Source organism: Colius striatus, chromosome 10 (genome assembly GCF_028858725.1).
Source record: "Colius striatus isolate bColStr4 chromosome 10, bColStr4.1.hap1, whole genome shotgun sequence".
NCBI classification, from domain to species: domain Eukaryota; kingdom Metazoa; phylum Chordata; class Aves; order Coliiformes; family Coliidae; genus Colius; species Colius striatus.
In genome coordinates, this window is record NC_084768.1 from 33,995,532 (window position 1) to 34,015,787 (window position 20,256).

Genomic DNA, 20,256 nt, shown 5'->3' on the forward strand with positions numbered 1-20,256 from the left:
TCCCTCCGCCGCGCTCCCGGGCCCCGCGGCCGCCCCCGGCGCATTCCCGCGCGCTGACGCCGTGTCCCTCCGCCGCGCTCCCGGGCCCGGCCGGCGGCGCGCGGGGCGGGGCGGGGCCGCGGCGGCCGGCGGCGCGCGGCGATTGGCGGGCGGCGGCCGCGGGGGCGGGGCCGGGACTTGCCGCGGCCGCGGGCGGACTCTCGCCTCAGCCCGGAGCCGCCAGCGCCCGCGACCAGCGCCCGCAGGCAGCGGGGACGCCGCCGACATGACCCACTTCAACAAAGGGCCGTCCTACGGGCTCTCCGCCGAGGTCAAGAACAAGGTACGGGCGGCGGCGCGGGGCTCGGCTGGGCTTTGTGTCGCGCCGGGACGCGCCGCGGGGCCCCGCCGCCTCCGTCCCGGGTCCCCTCGCCCGGCCCCGCGCGGTGGCGTTGCGGGAAGGACGCTCCTGCGGCCGCCGGCCCGCGCGGGGCCGACCGGGACGGGGGTGGGGGTGGGGGGGAAACGCTCGGCGCCGCGATTCGCGCCGCGGCCCCGCGCCGTGCCCTGGCGCGGGACGTCCCGCGAAGCCCCCGCGGGCGCCGTGCCCTCCCGCCGCGCCGGGCCGGGCCGGGCGGGCGCCGGCGGCCGCGCCAGAGGCGCGGAGGGGAGCGGAGCGGCGCGTCCCGGCCCCCCGCGCGGCGCATTCCAGCCGCATGACATCACGGGCACGGGCGGCGCGCGGGCCCCGCACAGAGCGCGCATTGTGTGCCGCGCGCCCCGCCCCGCCCCGGCCCCGCGGCTGCCCGCGGCCCCGCTCCCTTCCCGGCGGCCGAGCCCTCGCGCCTTTTGTGCCTCGCTTCCCGGAGTTGCTCCTCCTTTGGTCTTTCTCGCTGTGTGTAACAAAAGCGGCTCGCGTTAGCGTCCCGTTACGCGGACTGTGCGGCCGGCAGGGACCTGGCCGCAGGAGAAACCTTTGCAATAGCAATCACACCGGTGGGCAACTGGGGATGAGTTGGTGCTCTGCGTATTTATTCACGGGCTCGAATTCCAAACGTGGTTGTTTAATAACTGGTGCTTTCACACACAGGTTTGGTTTCAGGCGTCAGCACATCCCCAAATCCTGTTTTACTTGTGGCCTAGCAGCTCACTTTAAACATTGTGATTTATGCAGAAAGTCTCAAGTTAATGTGTTGGAAACTTTATGAAATACGCTTTCTTTTTTGACTCTCTCAGGACGGTTGAGGGGTTCCACTGCAAAGTTTGATGGCGTCACATAACCAAATGTCTTCCAGAGCAACTGCTCCTAACACTGAAACTCCGTGATTCACGTACATTTACAGTCTAAAAAAGACAGCAAAACATCTGTTGTGTGGTATTGGATGTGTATTGGGAGGAAAGTAAATGCAGTGATATTTGAAAGAATATTGACCATCACATAGTCTTAACAGCGATCCCTTTATGGAGACAAAGATGGGAAGGAGCTCTTTGTTCTTTATTTCACTTTCTTATTGTCATTGACTTCCTTAGGGCCTCCTGACGGGAACTGTCCCAAACCTAAAGCAAACAGAAGGTTTCAGACTGGTCTATTTCATGCCTTCACCCAAAGGGCCTTCTACTTTTATCTTGCTTGGTGTCTGTTACTGCACTCACTTTCTCTGGTTTCTTCAATGTGAACACTGCAGGGGGATGGATGTTCTCTGGCAGCTCCAGTTTACCTCTATGCAAGCTTCTGATGCAGGTCTCAGAACTGTCAGTGCCATCAAAAAATATTCAAATGCACCCAAGGCAAATGAATTTATCCTTAAAAAAAACCCAATCAGCCCACAAGCAAACAAAAAAGGACCAGGGGCAATAACTCCAACAAAAGACACAGAACTGAACTTTGAGAATGCTGCTGTCACTAATCTCTAATTTCAAAGCAATTCTGTGACAGGCATATCAAGTACGTGTTACCTGGTGTCTTGCATGGGTCTGTGCATTAGACATGTTTTGGTGTATAATTCTAGAGGATCAGGTAATAACACAAGAAATTCCTTTTTCCAGATCCTTCATCTCATCAAGATTTAAAGAAAAAAGTCTAGTTTCCAGCTCTTGGTCTCTTTTTGGTACTGACTGTAACTGCGCTTTGTAAAACACCGACCGTCCTGCAGACTCTTATGCTTTGATGGTTTTTCTTGGGGTGTTGGTGTTGAGTTTGTAAGAGGCCGAGTGCCTCGCTGCTTGAGTGATGGCAAATGTTAGGTACCTTGTTTCAAATTTTCAGTGCTAATGCCCAAGCGCTGGTTTTCTGCAGAAAACAGACAGGTTGATAGCTTTGCTGCCTGAGGGCCCAGCTGTGCTGGATAGAAAAAATCTTGGTACTGGTTTTTATTCTTTATTTTCTCATTTGGCATTGTATTTGTGTTCAGAGAGACCTTTTGTTTGCTGTGGTATTTGAACAGATTAATATGACATGTCCTAATGCTTTATAAGAATTTCAATTGATGTTCGAGATTCCATCCCTAAGCTTAAAATCTTTTAGCTTGGTGTTTAGGGCTTTTCTTTCTTTGCTTCCCGCTGCCACCCCCCTCCTCTTTGAGGCTCCACCCTGTTTTTGTTTTGCTCCTTACCTTATACTTCACACCGATGAGGTGTCTGATCTCTGTTATGGATCTCCTTTCCTCATTCCTACAAAGAAAGGAGGGATTTGTGTACTGACTCACAGCTGTAAGGAAACTTGTCTACATGAGAAACGTGTAGGTAGTCAAACGAGTGTAATGCCTTTGAAGCTGATTCCCTGTTTACTTGAGATCACAGAAGATATTTGATCCAAAACAAATATTCAGCGAGGAGCCCTTTAAGCTGCTTGAAATGCACAGTTTGTTCTGCAGGCAGTAAACAATTTTCTTCTTAAGCAGTGGGCGAGTTTCTGCAGTACGTTAGCATAGCTTGGAATGGTGACACAGGTAAAGGTACAAACTAGTGCTGTATTTGTCTCTGATATACAGCTCAGGTAGGTAAGAAATCAGCAGCAGCTTTTGCTCTGTTGTCTCGCTGCATAAGGTGTGGAGCAAACAGGAATGACAGGCAGGAGAAGGAGAGGTTCCAGTTCCTTCAGCTGCTTCCTACGGACCGCACCCTTCCCATGGAAATGACATTTATCTTCCCCCTCCTCCTGTGTTTGGTAAAACTACCAGTTTGATCTCCATGTGAAAGGAGGGATGGGCAGAATATGGTCTGTATGGGGAGTCCCAACTTTGCATTTGGCTGTCCCACCTCCTGACTCTAGTCTGTAACTGCTTCCCAGCCGTTGCTCTGTCAGGGAGCTGGCACTGGTCAGTACCACTTCACAGACTTTGTAGAGGCAGCAGAGTGGCCAAGATAAGGCAGCTGCCACCCTGAAAGGTCAAGCCATCTGGAAAAGGCAGGGAAACAGACTTTTTACACTGGAAGCTGTTAGGCAAATGAAGTCTGTAAACAAAATATCTCCTGTTTTGCAAATGTGCAGGAGGGCAGTGGTGTGTTCTGCTTTCCGCTTTCCTTCTCGAGGGCAAATACAGCAAATGGAAAAGAACTGAAGTGTGTGGTGAATAATGCTAACCAGTCCTAGGTGTGATTGCTGTGTTCTTCCTGAAACTGCTGAGGAGAAAATTCTTGTACTGTGTTTCAGTTGCTGCAGGCCAAATAAACAGATTTAATTGCTTTGTCCAGGAATTACTCCTTTTATGAATATTTTTAACTGGGAACCAGATTCAAGTAATTATTTTTCAGATTTTTTTAATTAGTGAGATGAAGTTTTGGCTGCCTGCAGTGGGACTGCTTGGCCTTCTCCTTCCTCTTTCTCACTACTTTCAGAAACAGTAATATTTGCCTTTCTCAAAAGCATCATTGTTCCTACTATGTACTTGTATTACTCTTCCATACTTCCTGTAGACTATTTTCCTTTAGCAAAACCTTAGGTAAATATGTTTTCTGCCTATAAAGTGTGTTGTCATTAGTGTTGTCTGAAATGACATAATAAAAGTGGAGATTGTATTGGATAAAGGCAATGAAAACTTACATTTGAGAAGGTCTCTTCTGTGGTTGCAGACAGTGTAGGATCTTGGTGTTCCCATTCTCTACGTTTAGCTTTTAAAGGAGTAATATCTGTGATTTTCAAGTTTTGAATTCAATTCAGGTGTTTGGTTTAAAATAAAATCAGCCTGCAGGATATTTTCTATGATACAAATCTTCAGTTTGTTGCCTGGAGAATAAATGAAAAACCCAATAATTTGGAGCTGTCAGAAATAGTATAATAGCAGTATATACACTGGCACCATCTCAGGACAGGTTTGCTCTCTAGGGCGTGCATCAGGTAAAGCAAGAGAAGTATGAACACACCACAGCAGTAATAAGTAAACCCCCAACAGATACCAAGTGGTGGTGATGAAACCTACGCAGCGTTGAGCTGACAGTTCATACCTAGGATACATCTCTTTTTAAGATAAGCAGAAGCGAGTTAATTTCCAACTTACCTTGCCAGCAACTTGGATGTTAACACTGCTGCCAGCTGCTTAAAGCCTGTGCGTGTCAGCCAAGCATCGCCCATGTGTACACTTGCCCAAGCCCACGGACAAGCAGACTTGCCATTGGGGTCCCTCACACAGCCCTGGTAGGTGGACGTCCCCTACGTCCAGTTTCCCTGATCAGCAGCCCCCAAGTAGGTGAGATGAGAGCGGCTGCTCTAGTGGCACTGGGCAGTTGTTGCTATAAACCACTGACATGGGAGTGAATTTCTTCTCCTAAATGGTTTAAATCCCCAGTGAACCTTGTCACGTCATTGCCAGGTTGACAGTTGTCTTTTGAGACACATGAGGACTCCAAAGCTGTCTCTTGGAAAGGTGCACAGCTGTTCTTGCCCTGCAAGACACGAGTTGTGTTAAGCCCAGTGCAAGGGAGTCATTTCCAGTTCTGTGCTTGGCTTACACCACTTTCTCTGGGAGGAACGTGCTGAGTGGCAAAGCCAGATCAGCTGCTGCTGCCTCACGGACATCAAAGCAGAGGGGGAGCAACAGAGCAGCGTGTGCTGTGGCTGCAGCTGCACGAGGGCAGCAGGGAGGGCCGCTGCAGACGCAGTGCTGCCCCAGCAGAGCAGTGCCCACCCAAAGGAAAAGGGAGGGTGTTTGCTGCAAACTTTGGCTGTGTTTAACTGCAGGAAACACACTGTCTCTGCACTTCCAGATTTAAAGCACTTGCTGTGAATTTGCAAAAGGTACTACAGTGACCTTGCTGCTGGTGGATTCATAAACTTTTAGTAGCACTTTTACTGGTGATAGAGTGCTAGCCCACAGTATACCTCCCATGGCCAGGGCACCTCTGAAGAAAGCAAATAGAGTTTAACAGAGTCAGGATGATTCAATAGGATTAGTAGTCTCAGAGAAGAAAAAGGTTAATTTGCATTACAGCAGTGCTTGCATGTTTCAAATGTACAAACAAATTTGCATTTTCAGTGGTTTTGAAGTTAGTTAGACTTATTTTTCTCTAAATTTTAAATTACCTATTATATTCCCATTGCCGAGTGAACACCCTTAAAAGATGGGGGCATGCATGCGTTATTTTGGGACAGTGCCAGTTTTTCTCACCTTTGCTTTCTCTTTGTAAGAACATTAATTCAGAGGCTTTTTCTTGCCTTTGAACAATTTGACTGGAGAATAAAGGATAGAAACCTTCTTTGTACTCAGAACTGTTAGCTTCTGTAGCTACATATCACCGTATACACTGTGCATCTGACACATCCTTTTAAGGCAAACTTTGTAGAGATTCCCATCCCCTATGGAACTGTAGAGGAAAGGCCTTCAGTAGAAACGGGCTTGAGGCCAGGACACGTAGGGCAATTTGAAACAGATTTTTTCTAAGTGAGATCATGTGAAAATCCTTCTTTTTTCTTTAAGAGGGACTCTTTTGCTAAAAAATGCTTTTTGTAAGTGTCTGATTCTAAACAACTGTTAACTTGCAAGCTCTATTCAGCAGCAAATGCTCTCTCGAGTAAATATTTCTGGTTTTGCAGCAGTGTCTCAGAGTAACTTACCTCCTTGTTTCTGTTTAGTTGAAATGAATTACAGTATTTTTCTCAAAAACAGTTTTTACTTTCTTCAGGTGGGTGGTTCCATGTTTGCGTTTGTTTTCTTTAGAAAAAGCCCAACAACACACATTAAAAAAAACAACCAAAAAAACCCCCTCAATAACCCCCTCTTTTTTTCCCCTCTTCCCGTGACCCCCCACCGCTCCCCAGACCAGTTCAGGCTGGAGTAGGTATTAGGAGGGTAGACATAAAAGCAACAAGAAGTGTGATTGTGAATCCATCTCTCGCCTGAAGCTGATAGGATTCTGGATGCATAAATTACAAAGACCTGATATACTGCAGGTCCTAGCTGGCTGCATTATAGATGAATTCTAAATTCTAACTCTACCCTGCTTAGCATGTTTTAAAGTATCATAATCATTACAGTTCGTGTTTCTCTTACAACTCTTTTCATGAGGTGACCACTTCCAAGATAGTTCTGTATGTTTCCTGGAATATAATCGAAGTTGTACATCACCCGTTGAACTTGAACAGGTCAGAGATATACCCAGGAAGGGTGTGGGGTGACGTGGAGGACAGGCAGCAGCAGAAACAGGTTATTATGTTTCATTCTTTGTGCTGATTTCATTCTCCCAGATTGTTTTTGCTGGTGGTAAAACAAGAGTATGAAGCAGCTGACAGGCAAGATCTTTGAAGGCTTGGGATGTGAAATCTGTGTTTCTGTGCTGCTAAGAAAAATGAGTATGGGGAAAATTAACTCATCGAAAAAACATGCTATGTGTCAGTTCAGAGAGTTTGATTTACTGCCTGTATGAAAGATAAATCTAGGCAGACTGTGCTATCTAGTAGAAGCTGAAGAGCTTCTCAAGAGATTGCGTCTTTCACCTAAATTACAGAAAACACAGATCAAATCATTTTGTGGAAGGATGAAGTAATAGTAAGAACGACAGAAATCTGTATTTTCCATCACAGGCACCTCAATTAGACTGTTCAGCTAAGGTGAGTTCATGAAATTAAATGGGAGCAGGCTGAGAGACACTCAGATAGGATCCTAGCAGTCAGTGGGAAACTAAGCACTATCAGCTGGGAAATGCTCTTTACCTTTGGACCTGCCATGACAGCTCATTTTCTTTTCAGTCAAGCCTATGACTGGGATCACAAGTGGCAGTGGGCAGTCACATGTCTGAGCTTACTGGGTGGGGGCAGAAGGTGTGTGACAGCAGCAGTCTTGAGATTCCTCTTTGACAAAAAGTGCGAGGAAGCGCAGCACTGGGGCCGTTACTGGAGGGCCGAGGGAAGGTGCATTGAGCAAAGCTTGTGTGAACAGACTGCCATCTTCCTCAGCTAGATGTTTTGAGAGGGATATTTGAGTTACTAATTAGCCACTTGCTGCTGGAAAACATAATTCATCTGGCTTTAAGTGAAGGGGATTTGAAGAGAAGAACAAAGGTGTACAGAGAGACTTAAGATCATCCCATCTTGTGGTCCTGTTTGGAAGGTGAAGTTGTAAAACTTGTCAGTACACTTGGGCCTTGGGGAAGGGCTACAGAGTTACAGTACAGTTTGCTTGGAGTGTGACATCTTTCAAAAGCTGTACTATTGGGGACAAAAGTCAGCTTACAAGAATATATAATTTCCTGGGTTGCTGTAGGAGCAACAGATTAGAAGAGTACTCTTAGGAAGCTAAAGTGGTCACTGATGTTAGTGTGTCTGGCTGCAGGCTCTGTCTAGCCTCTGAGAACCACTGTTCCACCAGAGCTACAGCAGAAGTGCTCTCAGGAGGCACTTCATGGGCTGCCACTAGGAAAAATAGATTGTTTTCAGGTTTCTCTTCATTGTTTATGCACCAGATTGTTATGTTAGATTCTGCTGCTCACACCTCAAAAAACTGGGCACCTAGGTATCAGTGAAGTCTGTCAGTACAGCAAGTTACCAGTATTTTCAGTGCAGCACTCAGCACATGGTTTCAGAGTTGCCCAGATTTGCTGTGTTCTATCAGAGCCCAAGACAGTCATCCTGGGGGTGGGTTTCAAAGCAAAGAGAGTCTCTTCTTGGGGAATCACAGGCATCAGGTTGGATCAATACTTAGCTGAGAAGAAACTTCATATCCCACTGCGTTTTCAAAGGAAAATAGCAATTATTTAAGATAATGGGTACTGAATATTACTGAAACCCTAATCTGTGAGACAATTCAAACTATTCAGCAACACGCAGACTAAAGACAGGGTGCAAGGGGACTGGATATCAAGAAGTTTAATGTATGGTGGCAGGACCAGAAGGTGCCAGAGTTGAAAGCCAATAACTATGGGGATTTGGAGTTACGATCCAGAAAACTGTGACTATGACAAGAAATTATAAGAACAAGGAATGTGTGAAAAACTTCAAAAATGGGTTTGAATGGGGGAGATGATCGCAGCAGTACAGCTGCAGAGAATGGAGGGGGAACCAGGGCTCCTTCCCAGGGCAGGCTGCATCCAAGCTGACCGTGCTCTCTGAGGGGGGAGACTGTAGCGTTTGCTTCTTGAATAGATTGCAAGCTGTTACAAAATCATACTGGACAGCCAGGGCGTAGAACACTCCCTTCTTCCAGCCCTCTGGTCTGTCCACAAACTCCATGCATGACCACAGGCTTCTCACTTGCAAGATACTTGGAAACTTTGAGGCATGGCTTATTCTCACTTCACTGAGTTTGAGAGGGGTGGCAGGAACTTTGGGTTAATGCTTATCCATCCTTCCTTTAAAGATGGTAGCCTAAGCTTTGATTTGCAGGGGAAACGGTGACATGTGGACAAGCTATCAGTTACGCTATGTGTAACAAAAAATACTGTTGAATGTTAAGCAAAATAGATACAGCTCTAAAATTCGTGTGCTAAGGAGCAGAGTGGGATATTATCATCAGTGTGTTCTCTGCCTTTCTGTACAACAGTCCGTGACAGGGAAAATAAACATGTTCAGATACCAGGGCATACTTAATGGTGGGTTTTGGTTTTTGAAGTACTTCCCGTTTGGCTTTCTTGGGCACATTTGCTTTTGCCTGCAGTCCTGGTCAACATATATAAAATTACAGGGAATTTTAATCTGTGCTTATGTCATTGGGTTGGTAGCTCAGATGGCAAGAGGCTCCCCTTGACAATAACCTTGGTACTCCATCACTCCCTCTTCTCATCTACTTTCAGTAAAAATTCAAACGTATTTTCCCACTGCCTTAGGTTCTCTGTCTCGAGTTAAAGGGTGTGCTACCTATTTATTCTATACCTGAAGAGCTACTATGCTTGCAGACAACTTGGAACTGTTCTGCAGAAAAGTGCTGTGTCCACGTCAGTCTCCCTGCCCTCTGAAGCTGAAGACTAGATACATAATCTATTTACATCATCAAATCTTCTGGTCAAAGTTCTAACTTACTTGTGTAGTTGAAATAAAAATGTGGAAGACACTTCTCCCTGCTTAGGAGAGCACTTACTGTTCTATGCCCTTTTCTTGGTCATGCATGTAACTAGTAAGCTATGAACAATTTTTTGTCCCACATGTTTTGCTGTGTGAATTCAGATGTGAGCTTGAGAGCTCTGCTCTGGAACAGCAGGTGATGAAGAGAACGGGGCAGTTCAGGTGCCAGTATCTAGAATTCTGGAGAATGATTTGGGGCTGGCTGTGTAGCCTGCCTGACTCTCCCTCCTGAGTGGCGAGGGCTTCTGACAGCTTCCACCTTGCTACCAGGAGATAATTACGCTTTCATCTTTCTCCGTATCATCATAAAGCCTTACAAAGGGGAGAAATATCATCTGATAGCAAACTAGTGCCAAGCAAATGGTAAAGCAGTATCAGGGTTGGTACCTTTGGCTTCTGCAAGACACATTGCTTATGAGGGTAGTTAGTACATAACTTCAATGCAGAGGATGTTTGTAGGCACCACTGAAACCATAAAACTTCAGTTTCACTCAGATTGTTCCAAATTAATAAAAAATGAAAAGTTGATACAGCAACAAACTGCTGCTTAAACTTTCAACTGTACACCTTTAGGTCTTGAAACTGGAGTTTTCCCTTGGCTGTCTTTATTTGTTTTCAGTAGCTTATGACCTAAATGTGTAAAAGTAAAATTAAAATCCCTGACTAGACACGGATTAAATTCAGTGTGTGATTAATATGCTGCCATGCTTACCAGCAATCAGTAAGCTTTCTCTACTGCATCTTTCGACTGAAAAATTGCTAATGTTGTGTCACTTTAAGCAAAGGTATAGGCCACACTCTGTTTCTTCTCTGTTAATAATATCAACACCTAAAACTTAGGGGTTTATTGATTTTTATGTCCACTTTGGTTAAAAAGAATTGTGTGTAATCTCTTCATATACTACCTTGGAGTAAAGTCCTGACTACTTCCCCTGTTGTACGTAGCCCTGTACTTTATTTACCTTCACGTGCCTTTATCACTAAAACTTCTGATCAGAGAGCAGTTTCTTCCAATGGTTTCTAGTGCTTTAAATTTAGTGTGCTGCACATGAAGCGTTTGACCTCTGCTGTGTGGGTGGCCAGCCTGAAGCTTCAGTCAAACGTTTCATCAGAACTAAGAAGTGAGTAGCTTTGAAAGCCTTATCTTTTATACATGCTTTCTAACTTAGTAAGTTTTGTGATTGTTAGTCACTGGGACCTGTAAAAAGCTATGCAGTGAGCTGAAACTCTTCCTTGGGATGCTTACAGTGTTTTTCCAGAGTAGCAACAGATGAATTCTTAAACTGGAGATTTGGCATATATGTAGCCCTTACTGTACATTGTGTATTGTGTAATTTGGAAAAGATTAGTATGAAAGGACAATTGAAAGACCATATGATATCATTTATAGTGTGAAATACTGGTTAACATCATCACTCAAACTTAACATGCTACAGGCACATTGAATAACTTGGAGGCACACAGGCAGATCGCTAAAGCTGGCCAACATAACTTCATTTGTTTCCAGTGATCTCTACACTTGATAAAACCAGTGATGATTGCTCTTGTGCTTCAGACAGAGGGAGGGTTTATACACTGTAAAAGGTCCCTATCAGGAAAGTCCTACCTGAGCAGAACAAGATATGAGAATCAGGTGTGAAGTTGTCAGAGGAATCAATTTCAACCCAAGGATTCTAGCCTGAGGCATACATTGGCATAAATGTGTCTATATCACCTTGTAATAGGCAAGTAACACCTACTCCTTTCCTCCCAAAACCTGGACCACTTGTTAGTTTCCTTTCAAAGATGTTTTTGTTAAAGCCATGTCTCTGAAGCCTCAACAAAAAGAGCAGCATTTACAATTTATCATGATCATTCAAGATTTGTCAGAACAAAGTAATTAACAATTCGCTTCCTGCCTCTGGTTTCAAACTTTCATAAAGCAATTGAGTCTTTTCTACAGTATCCTGAAACTGCGGCTTTTGTTGGTGGCACTGATGACGTACACTTTGAATAAAGCTGCTTGGCTTCTGCTTTCATCTTTACTAGATGATGTTTTTCTTTTGCTTGTAAGATTTAAGTGTCTTTCACAAAAGTTCAGTACTTAAAGGAATCAAATGTTGGTGTGTTGATTAGTAGTGATGGAAAAAACATAACATTCTTTTCATTTATATCAAAGCTTCCAGCTTCCCCCTGTAGATAGCAATCAAAGCAACAACTCTGATTGATAGACATATGGAAAATATGAACTATTCACTAAGTGTTGCATAACTTCTGGTTGTGCCTTCTGGAGTAAAAGAGCCAAGATTCAGAGTAAGCATAATGCTTGCTTCTGGTGGTACCTGGCTTGTCACTTTCCCTCTTTTAACTCCTTCTTGTCACATCTTTAAAACCAGATTTTTAAGTTTCGTCTCTAGCTTTTCAGGTGGATTTTCAAGGAAACTATTGCCACTCTTCCCTCCTGTAACCTAGTTCCCCATCGGTTCAAAAATCAGAACAAAAACTTCACCACATTTAAGTCAAATGGTACAGTACTGAAAGCAACTCCTTACTGAAAGCAGATTGAATGCTAATGCTTTTAGTGGCAATACAACCAGTTTCTTCACTTGTACAAGCACTTTTAAAATGTTCTGTTTCTAGATAAGCTCTGTAGTGATACCCCAAGACAATCTGAAACCTCTTGAGAAACTGCAGATTTGAGCACGTGGTAAAGTACTCCAACATAAAGTAAATCTTTTTTTCAGGAGAGTGATAAAATTCCATCTGATTACTTGTAAGTTCCCCGAGCAATGGCAGCAGCAATTTAATATTCACCTCAGGTGTAATCTCACACGTGGAATGCACTTAGTACCAAATGAGGAGCATTTTTGCCATTTTTTTTCCTTTATATATTTGCCAAGAAAGATTAAAATAGCCACACTTGCAGAAGTCTCTTACTGGCTTCCATATTTGCTTTTTCTTTAATAATATGGGGAAGTAAGAGAACCACGTTTTCAGAAAGTAAATGGTTGCTCATTTCTAACTAACAAAAGCATTGCAGACAGATTAACTTAAACCCCTCTCCATACCCCCATGCACATTAGAGTGGTGATCTTAATGTAGGATGAACTGTCAACATACACAGCCCAAGTTATCTGCTGTCTTCTAACTGGAATGTCAGAACATAACAACCTCTTGCCTTTCTACCCTGTTTCTTCTTTCAGACTGGTGTACAGAAGTATGTTACCTACTGGAGGTCTTGTCTATGCACACAACTAGATTTTGTGGGTGAGATCACTTCTGTAAGATCTCTGTAGGTTCTCCAATGTATGATGCTATGCTTCAGTCTTTTAGGGACATTTTGGGATCTCTCTCCTTTGCACAGATACTTTCACACAAAATAGTAACTGACTCAGTTATGTCCCAGACATAACATACTGCTCTCATTACACACTGCTCTTCTGTAAGTTTGAATAAGCTAGTTGAGTTCTTCCAAGTGTTACTGGGAGACAAATTAAAGGTTGTGATCACTAAGCCTTATCTCCATAGGAAATAAAAATGGCCATGAAAAGCAATTTGTAAGCTAATCACCAGATTTGAAAGGAGAAAGATGATAACCAAGTTCCTCATAGACCATTTTCAAGATGTTAACCTTCCTGTTATCCCCTTAAAAAGGGGCTACCCACCCTTTACTGGTGTTGCCATCACTGTAGATGAAGAATGTGGTTGTGCTGCTTGTGGTGCTAAACTGAAGGAAGGTACAAGAGGACTACCTGTCATCCAAGAAACAAAAATGCAGCAGCTTCCTCTGTGAAGCTGTGAACTTCACCTAGCTTTTCTAGTTTGATTCTCAGTTATCCAATATCCAAAATATATGATTAAAATGAAAGGGATGACATTTTCCTCACACTAGGCAGTACTACCTGAGCTTTCCTCCTTTTTTTCTTCAACAAGAAAAGGGGTATCTTGATTGCATTAGACCACCCATGGTCTAAGCACTAAGGTACTTGCACAAAGTTCTACACCTTAATCCAGCTCTGAATAAGGGAATGCTCTAGGCCATTATCCTGATCTGTAACTAAGACACCATAGCACCACTATCACAAGTAGTCTAAGGAAAATAAGTATTACTCTGACAATACAAAATAAGTATTACTCTGAAGTAAAGTCAGAGACAGAGGAATTTTCTACTCCCCTTAGAAGAAAAATAGAGACCAGAATACCGCATTTTTTATTTAGGTCAGTTTGGAGTTGGGGATTACTAATGCTAGCCAAAATATACCAGTTGTCTCCATCCAAGCAATTCAGATAGGTTGTAATTAGACTCCAGCCCAGAAAGGCCAGATATTAGCAGCTACTTGTACTGATGACTACTGTAAGACCATGTGTAAAAAGTCTGAAAATTACATTTTTATGTGAATGGCTTTACATTAGTTTCTTGTTTCAGATTTGTAAGAAACTGGTGATAGCTGAGCTGAGTTTCCATTAGTTAGAAATACTACCAGTACCGTCTGTGCTTGCCTGTCAGGTTTCTCACAGGAGCTCCCTCATTCTCTGTCTTGCTCAGACCCACGTGGGACAGCTACTACTGAAGGTGGAAAAGCATGGCCAGACTCTGCACACGTGGAGGTCACCTCTGCCATGAAATAATAACTAACTTGTTTTGTTTGCAGAAAAGTTAGCAATGCTTCCAATAATCCATTTCTCCAACTGGCCAATATTGTAAAGCATTGCAAAAGCAACAGGTTTAGGCTGAAGGATGGTTTGAGCTGCTTTTTTGTGTCTTCAAGGGAGGGGATTGAGAGGCAGAGTGTGGAGCAGGGACCCCATTAGCTGCTGCTGGTATTGTTGACCTTGACCAGTTTTAAGCATTCCAGTCACATGGATTATTTCTAGCGACTGCAGCATGAACTAATGTGCTGAGTAGTGGAGTCTGAACATCTGGAAAAGGAGTTCTTAAGTCACTTTGCTATCAACTCTGAGCCTCTGGTTGATGTCTTTAACTTCAGAGACAACTGGAGATTTTCTCTTTGTAATTAAGACATGACATCAGTTTATTCCATCAGAATCTTCCAGCAAGGCCAAAGAAAAGAGAAAGACCAGGCATACTAAAGCTTAACTTAAAGCCACAACACACAACCCCCAGAATCCCCAGCAAGATAAGTCTGATCATCACTAATCGTAATTAGCTAGAAAAGCAAAGCCACCATAATATGTAGCTGAATGACTTGAAATCGATGCTGTAAAAGTTCCCACAAAGCAATCTCCATCTGAGCAGCACTGATGGCAATTCAGAGCTCTTGTGTTCACAGCACACTATTTCATGTCTTTACTTCCTGCTGAAGCACAGCTTGGTATTTTTGCAAAGCAGCCATCACCCCCTGTAGCTGTTGAAGGACTCTTCACAAGCACAGCCTGCCTGACAGCCAGAGCAACTGTTACGTACTTCAAAGAACTGTTTGCAAATAAACATGTAGTAAAGCCATAAACATCATAGTAAAAGGGATAAAAGACTTACATCTGTACTCTGGTACTTAAGATGCAGCTTATAATCCAGCAATAAGATTACATGGTAGATGCTACACTGTACTCTTTGAAATGGATAGGGGCCGGGGAGGGGGGAAGAGTTGCAGTTTTCTCTCGTGAAGTAACTTTATAACTGCTTGTGTTACAGATTGCCCTGAAATATGACCCCCAGATAGAAGAAGATCTCCGTAACTGGATAGAAGAGGTTACAGGGCTGAGCATTGGTGCAAATTTTCAGCTGGGATTAAAAGATGGCATAATCTTGTGCGAGTAAGCATTTGTTAAGTAACCTTATTTTTAGCAGTTTTCTGGTTTTGAGGAAAAAGGAGGGACTTTCTGAAGACTTCCCTTCAAACACATCAACAATAATAGTCAGAGACAGCTGACAGTAGGGTGGGAGACAGCTTCTTTGAAACTGTGGAAAAGAACAAAAGCTTCAATCTCTTTTGTATTTCAGGAAAGATTTACAAGTATTTCTAAATTTAATGGTGAAGCTCTTTTCTAATAGTCAAATGGCACACAAAAATTCTTGTTAGAAAAGGACTTGTGAGACCTGAGATCTGAGGTGGGCATCCTGCATAAACCAAAAAATTAAACATTTTGATAAAACTAATGAAATAAAGCATGAGTGAAAATATTATATAATGCCTGCTCAGATGGTATAAGGATAAGATTTATTGCTTAAGCATTTCCCTTTTTTTCACCTCCCCAGGCTTATAAATAAGCTGCAGCCAGGATCAGTGAAGAAAATTAATCAATCAAAACTAAATTGGCACCAGGTAAACAAAAAAAAAAAATAACCCCAAACTGCACCTCTAACCCCTGCAACCCCCAAACAGTTCTTTTGTTCTGTATTAACAAATTTGCTGTGAATATGGTACAACGTAAATCTTAATAGCACCAAGTCGATTTTGACACTCAACAGCTGAGGATACTGCACATGTGAACAGCACTTAACAGCAACTACAGCTGCAATGGCTCATAAATGGCAGTTCAAGACACAGATGTAATACTAGTGCTTTAGCTGCTAGGTGAAGGAAAGCCATACAGCCCTACAGCAGGGCCTTTTTCCAAGCCTAAAAAACCCAAAACAACAGAGCTGTTAACTTTTTTTATTAAGTCAGAACTGGAGTTTTCCATCCAGGCAGTGCTGCAAGGTGTCAGGTCAAGAGCTTGCCTGTACCTGGACATCACTGTGGGAAGTGTCCTCCCGAGAAAGCAGATGGAGAGGATGGGGAGGGAAAGGACTTTGAACAGTCTCAGAAGAAATAGTTCTGTAACAGAACTCAGACATCAACATGGTGCAAACTACAGTCTGTATTTTGTTTCAGTATATCCAGACTTGGTTTCTTACCAGTGCTCTATCCGGCACTTCCCCCTCCTGCAGGGACTATCAAAGGCAACATGCCTCCAGAATAAGCATGGGAAGGGCTGCTGCCCAGAGTTGACTGTCTTTCCTGTTGCTTTGTCTGGCTTAAAACTGCCATGTCAGCCTCTTCATGGGCATTGAACACTGCCAGGTAGAGTGGAGGATTTTCATTAAGAAAACATTTTAACACCTCTTGAGACTCCAGAGGAAAGTCCTTACCCTTCCCACTCTGTATTGTTTTCAATTTCTACAACGTGTAGTGCTAAAAAACACCAATAACCCCCAAAGCTTAGTTGAATTTGCCCCAGGAGATGAGCAATACCTTTAAACCAAGTTAAGTGTTCTTGCTGTCCACGTAGTTATGTTTTTGTTTTGCTCAAAATGATCAATTGCTCAAGTCAAAGGGAAAAGTCAACATAGTGCCCAACCAATTTGAAGCAGTTGTTACATTAGGATTTCTCTTGGAAGCAACACAGTTGAGGCAGTTTTGCCATCAAAGCCGCCTCCAACAGAGTATACGATACTGATGGAGAGATGCCAGGCTAGATAAACCCTTAGATTGCTGAAGTCAATATTAAAAGTAATGAAGAATAATCTCAGACTTCCCACCAGTCACTTTTAACCACACCAACTGTTTTGTGCAGTTTGCACAAGGCAAAGAACTTGTGTAAACCAAGCAAAACAAACAATCAAACCATCATCAGAAACCTTTACTTAGTTCCCGAATTGAAACACTGAGCAGAAAACTGGCTTTTTTGTTTCTGTTTAGCTGGAGAACATTGGGAATTTTATCAAAGCCATCCAAGTCTACGGCATGAAGCCACACGATATTTTTGAAGCAAATGATCTATTTGAAAATGGAAATATGACTCAAGTACAGACTACTCTAGTGGCACTAGCAGGTCTGGTAAGTGTTTGTACCCCTGGAACTGGCACAAATCCACATGCCAGTCCAGGGCACCGCAAGCAGCACACGGCCTGTGGGGGGGAACAGATGCTGCCAGGCTGAGGGAGGGCAGAGGTTACACTTGGGAGGCAGCTCCTACCACACAGCTCTGTGGAAGGCTGCAGGTTCAGAGCTGGGGTTCCTGGTTGGAGCTGGTCTTGCCCTGGAGCTGTGTGTGCAGACACAGAACCAGGGAGGCTCCTGGGAGAGCACTAATCCTTGCAGAATATCTCTGTGAGGAGATCCCTGGGTAGCTTTGTGTGCCACCTCCAAACAGGCTTGGGAACTGCTGCCTTCCCTCACCCCCGACACAGAGTTTCTCCTAAGAGACAAACCTGTGTGTGGCATCACTTGAGACACCAGAGTCAAGGCCCCAAAGCGGGGCCACTGTCTTTCCAGTGGCAGAAAATATACTTTAAACACTGAATGCTCATATTTTCCCTCTTCCTAAATAGGCAAAAACTAAAGGTTTTCATACTACAATTGATATTGGTGTCAAATATGCAGAGAAACAAGCACGAAGTTTTGATGCAGGAAAGCTAAAAGCTGGTCAAAGTGTAATTGGCCTGCAGGTAAGTATGAAATGCACATCTGCAGTTGATGTTTTAGATTTCAGAACAACTTTGTTTCAACTAATGCATTGTTTATGCAAAAACAGCTGCACAATTACAATACATTGTTTGGGGGTTTGATTTTTGTAAGCAGTTGATTTGCTTTACAAGCTCTGGAAGGTTTTTGTGTTTGTTTTAAATCTACAGTAAGAGCAAAAAGAAGGAAAGGAACAACTAACATTGGTAGTATCATCTCTGTTCTCTAAAGCACTTTTAAATTAGGAGTCTTTGTGAATAGCTAGCTAGAGCTCCTTATATGGTAGATGCTTTTTTCTCTCTACTTTCCTTAACAGTCATAAAACTGAAAGTAAGTGGCATAAAATCTCAAGGTTCCTGTGTCAGTGTAATTGAATCATTACTGTCCGAGGTAAAAAGCCAATTATTACATTTTGATGCATACATCCATTTAATGGCAAGGCACAGATGGGCAAATGCCAGTCTCTGAAATGCCTTAGGATGACAGCTGCCTTTTATTTTTCCTTTTGAAGCTCAGTTGGAGGGGTAATTGTTACAAGCAGTGGTGAGGCTGCATGAGGAGAGCATGCACTGTCATTGCTGCCATCAGAGTCACAAACCACATTTGTTTCCTTGGACTGTGCTTGCTGTATTAATAAAAATCACTTTTTTACCTCTCCCCCCAATAAAGATGGGCACCAACAAGTGTGCCAGTCAGGCAGGCATGACCGCTTATGGCACTAGAAGGCACCTGTACGATCCCAAAATGCAAACCGATAAGCCATTTGACCAGACGACCATCAGCCTGCAGATGGGCACCAACAAGGGCGCCAGCCAGGTAAGCAGCACTGCAGGCACTGCCCCAGCCCAGGTACGGTCTGGCAGCAGGGAGAGGGGGCAAGTGCGGCTGTGCTTTTATGCAGTAATTGCAGGACTTGAATGTTCTATCAATAACCAATGTGTTCTGTGCTGAGCATCTTAATGCACAAAAACAACCTGGTGCTTCTAGAATTCCCAGCTGGCCACGTTATACCAGGCGAAAAATGTAACTTCAATTATTAACCTGAGAGTGAAAACCAAATTGCTCCCTGGGCATTACCTCAGTCCCAACACTTAGTATATCCAGAGAGGGAAAATAAACTGGGCATTTCTGCAAGTACTTTCTTCTGTGACTTACCTACCAGTGAACACGTGCTGCTGGTCTATGTTTTGCTGTACTTTAGTTCCTACTTGCAGAAAAAGTGTGCTTGTTGTAATCTTAAATCTAGTAATAACAGCTTTTGACCTTCTTACTGAACCTCTACAATCCTGTTCTATTAGGCTGGTATGCTGGCACCAGGTACCAGGAGAGACATCTACGATCAGAAACACATTTTACAGCCTGTGGATAACTCAACAATTTCATTACAAATGGGTACCAACAAAGTAGCTTCACAGAAGGGAATGAGTGTGTATGGTCTGGGACGACAAGTGTATGACCCCAAGTACTGTGCTGCACCAACAGAACCCGTCATTCACAACGGCAGCCAAGGAACGGGGACGAACGGGTCAGAAATCAGTGACAGCGATTATCAGGCAGAATACCCGGATGACTATCATGGGGAGTACCAAGATGACTATCAAAGAGATTACCATGGCCAGTACAGTGACCAGGGCATTGATTATTAGCTTTGCATCAACAGTTCAGTATTAGTCCATTATTTTATTCAGTAAGAACGAAACTAGGCTTGTGGAATTGTTACCCGTCTTTCCTACACACTATGCTTAATGTACCTAAAGAAATATTGCCTTACATACATTCCTTCTTCCTTTCTCTGCCCTTTCCCTGTCTAGTTGCCTTTAGTGCTGTAACAGTTGTAGTCTACAGCATAACCAATAACTGCATATGAAGTAAAAGGAATACTGTGAAGGGGGGAGTGCTCTCGTACAGCCAGGTTGTCCAACAAGGAGCTATGCATTTTCACAATCTCTGCCTAAGTGGGTATTTACACACCACATGAAGCCTTCATTTTACGTATTTACAGCCTTTCTGTTCTCCAGATAAAATAATTTCATGCTTAAAGTTAAATGTGGTCTTTGCCAGTTAAATCTAAGACATCACATTAGTGATTACAATAGCATTACCATGTTTCTAAGGTATAGTTTGCTAATGGTAAGTCCTGCATTAGACTTAAGTGTGCATTTGTGATCGTGTATTCATTCCATTATCACACTGACCAAACCCAAATAGTTGTCTTACTAAAAAGGGAGCTTGTACAAAGTCTTGAGCCAACAGAAGTCCCATGATTGATGGTGCATTTACCTTTTATTGTGCCATAATATATCCAAGTAGAAACGCTTTTTCTTCCTCAAACTGTATTTATTGCCACACTTCTCAAACTGATCCCAGTGTATTTTTATAAATAAATATTTTTTCTTAAAGGTA

The 20,256-nt window shown here is 43.5% G+C and overlaps 1 protein-coding gene across 1 annotated transcript; it reads left to right on the plus strand.

The window, feature by feature from the left end:
* The first annotated feature begins 173 nt into the window (after positions 1–173).
* Positions 174–20,256, plus strand: CNN3 (calponin 3). Its single transcript, XM_062003388.1, has 7 exons — positions 174–322; positions 15,099–15,220; positions 15,663–15,729; positions 17,089–17,226; positions 17,721–17,837; positions 18,523–18,669; positions 19,152–20,256. The coding sequence occupies exons 1-7, from the start codon at positions 266–268 to the stop codon at positions 19,497–19,499; spliced, it is 996 nt and encodes a 331-aa protein (XP_061859372.1). The 5' UTR covers positions 174–265; the 3' UTR covers positions 19,500–20,256.

Excerpts from the sequence above, each read along its gene's own strand:
- CNN3 (XM_062003388.1), top strand. The coding sequence starts at position 266 with ATGACCCACTTCAACAAAGGGCCGTCCTACGGGCTCTCCGCCGAGGTC. Across the intron at positions 17,227-17,720 it reads TAGTGGCACTAGCAGGTCTG|GCAAAAACTAAAGGTTTTCA; the intron begins GTAAGTGTTTGT and ends CTTCCTAAATAG. Across the intron at positions 18,670-19,151 it reads CCAACAAGGGCGCCAGCCAG|GCTGGTATGCTGGCACCAGG; the intron begins GTAAGCAGCACT and ends CTGTTCTATTAG.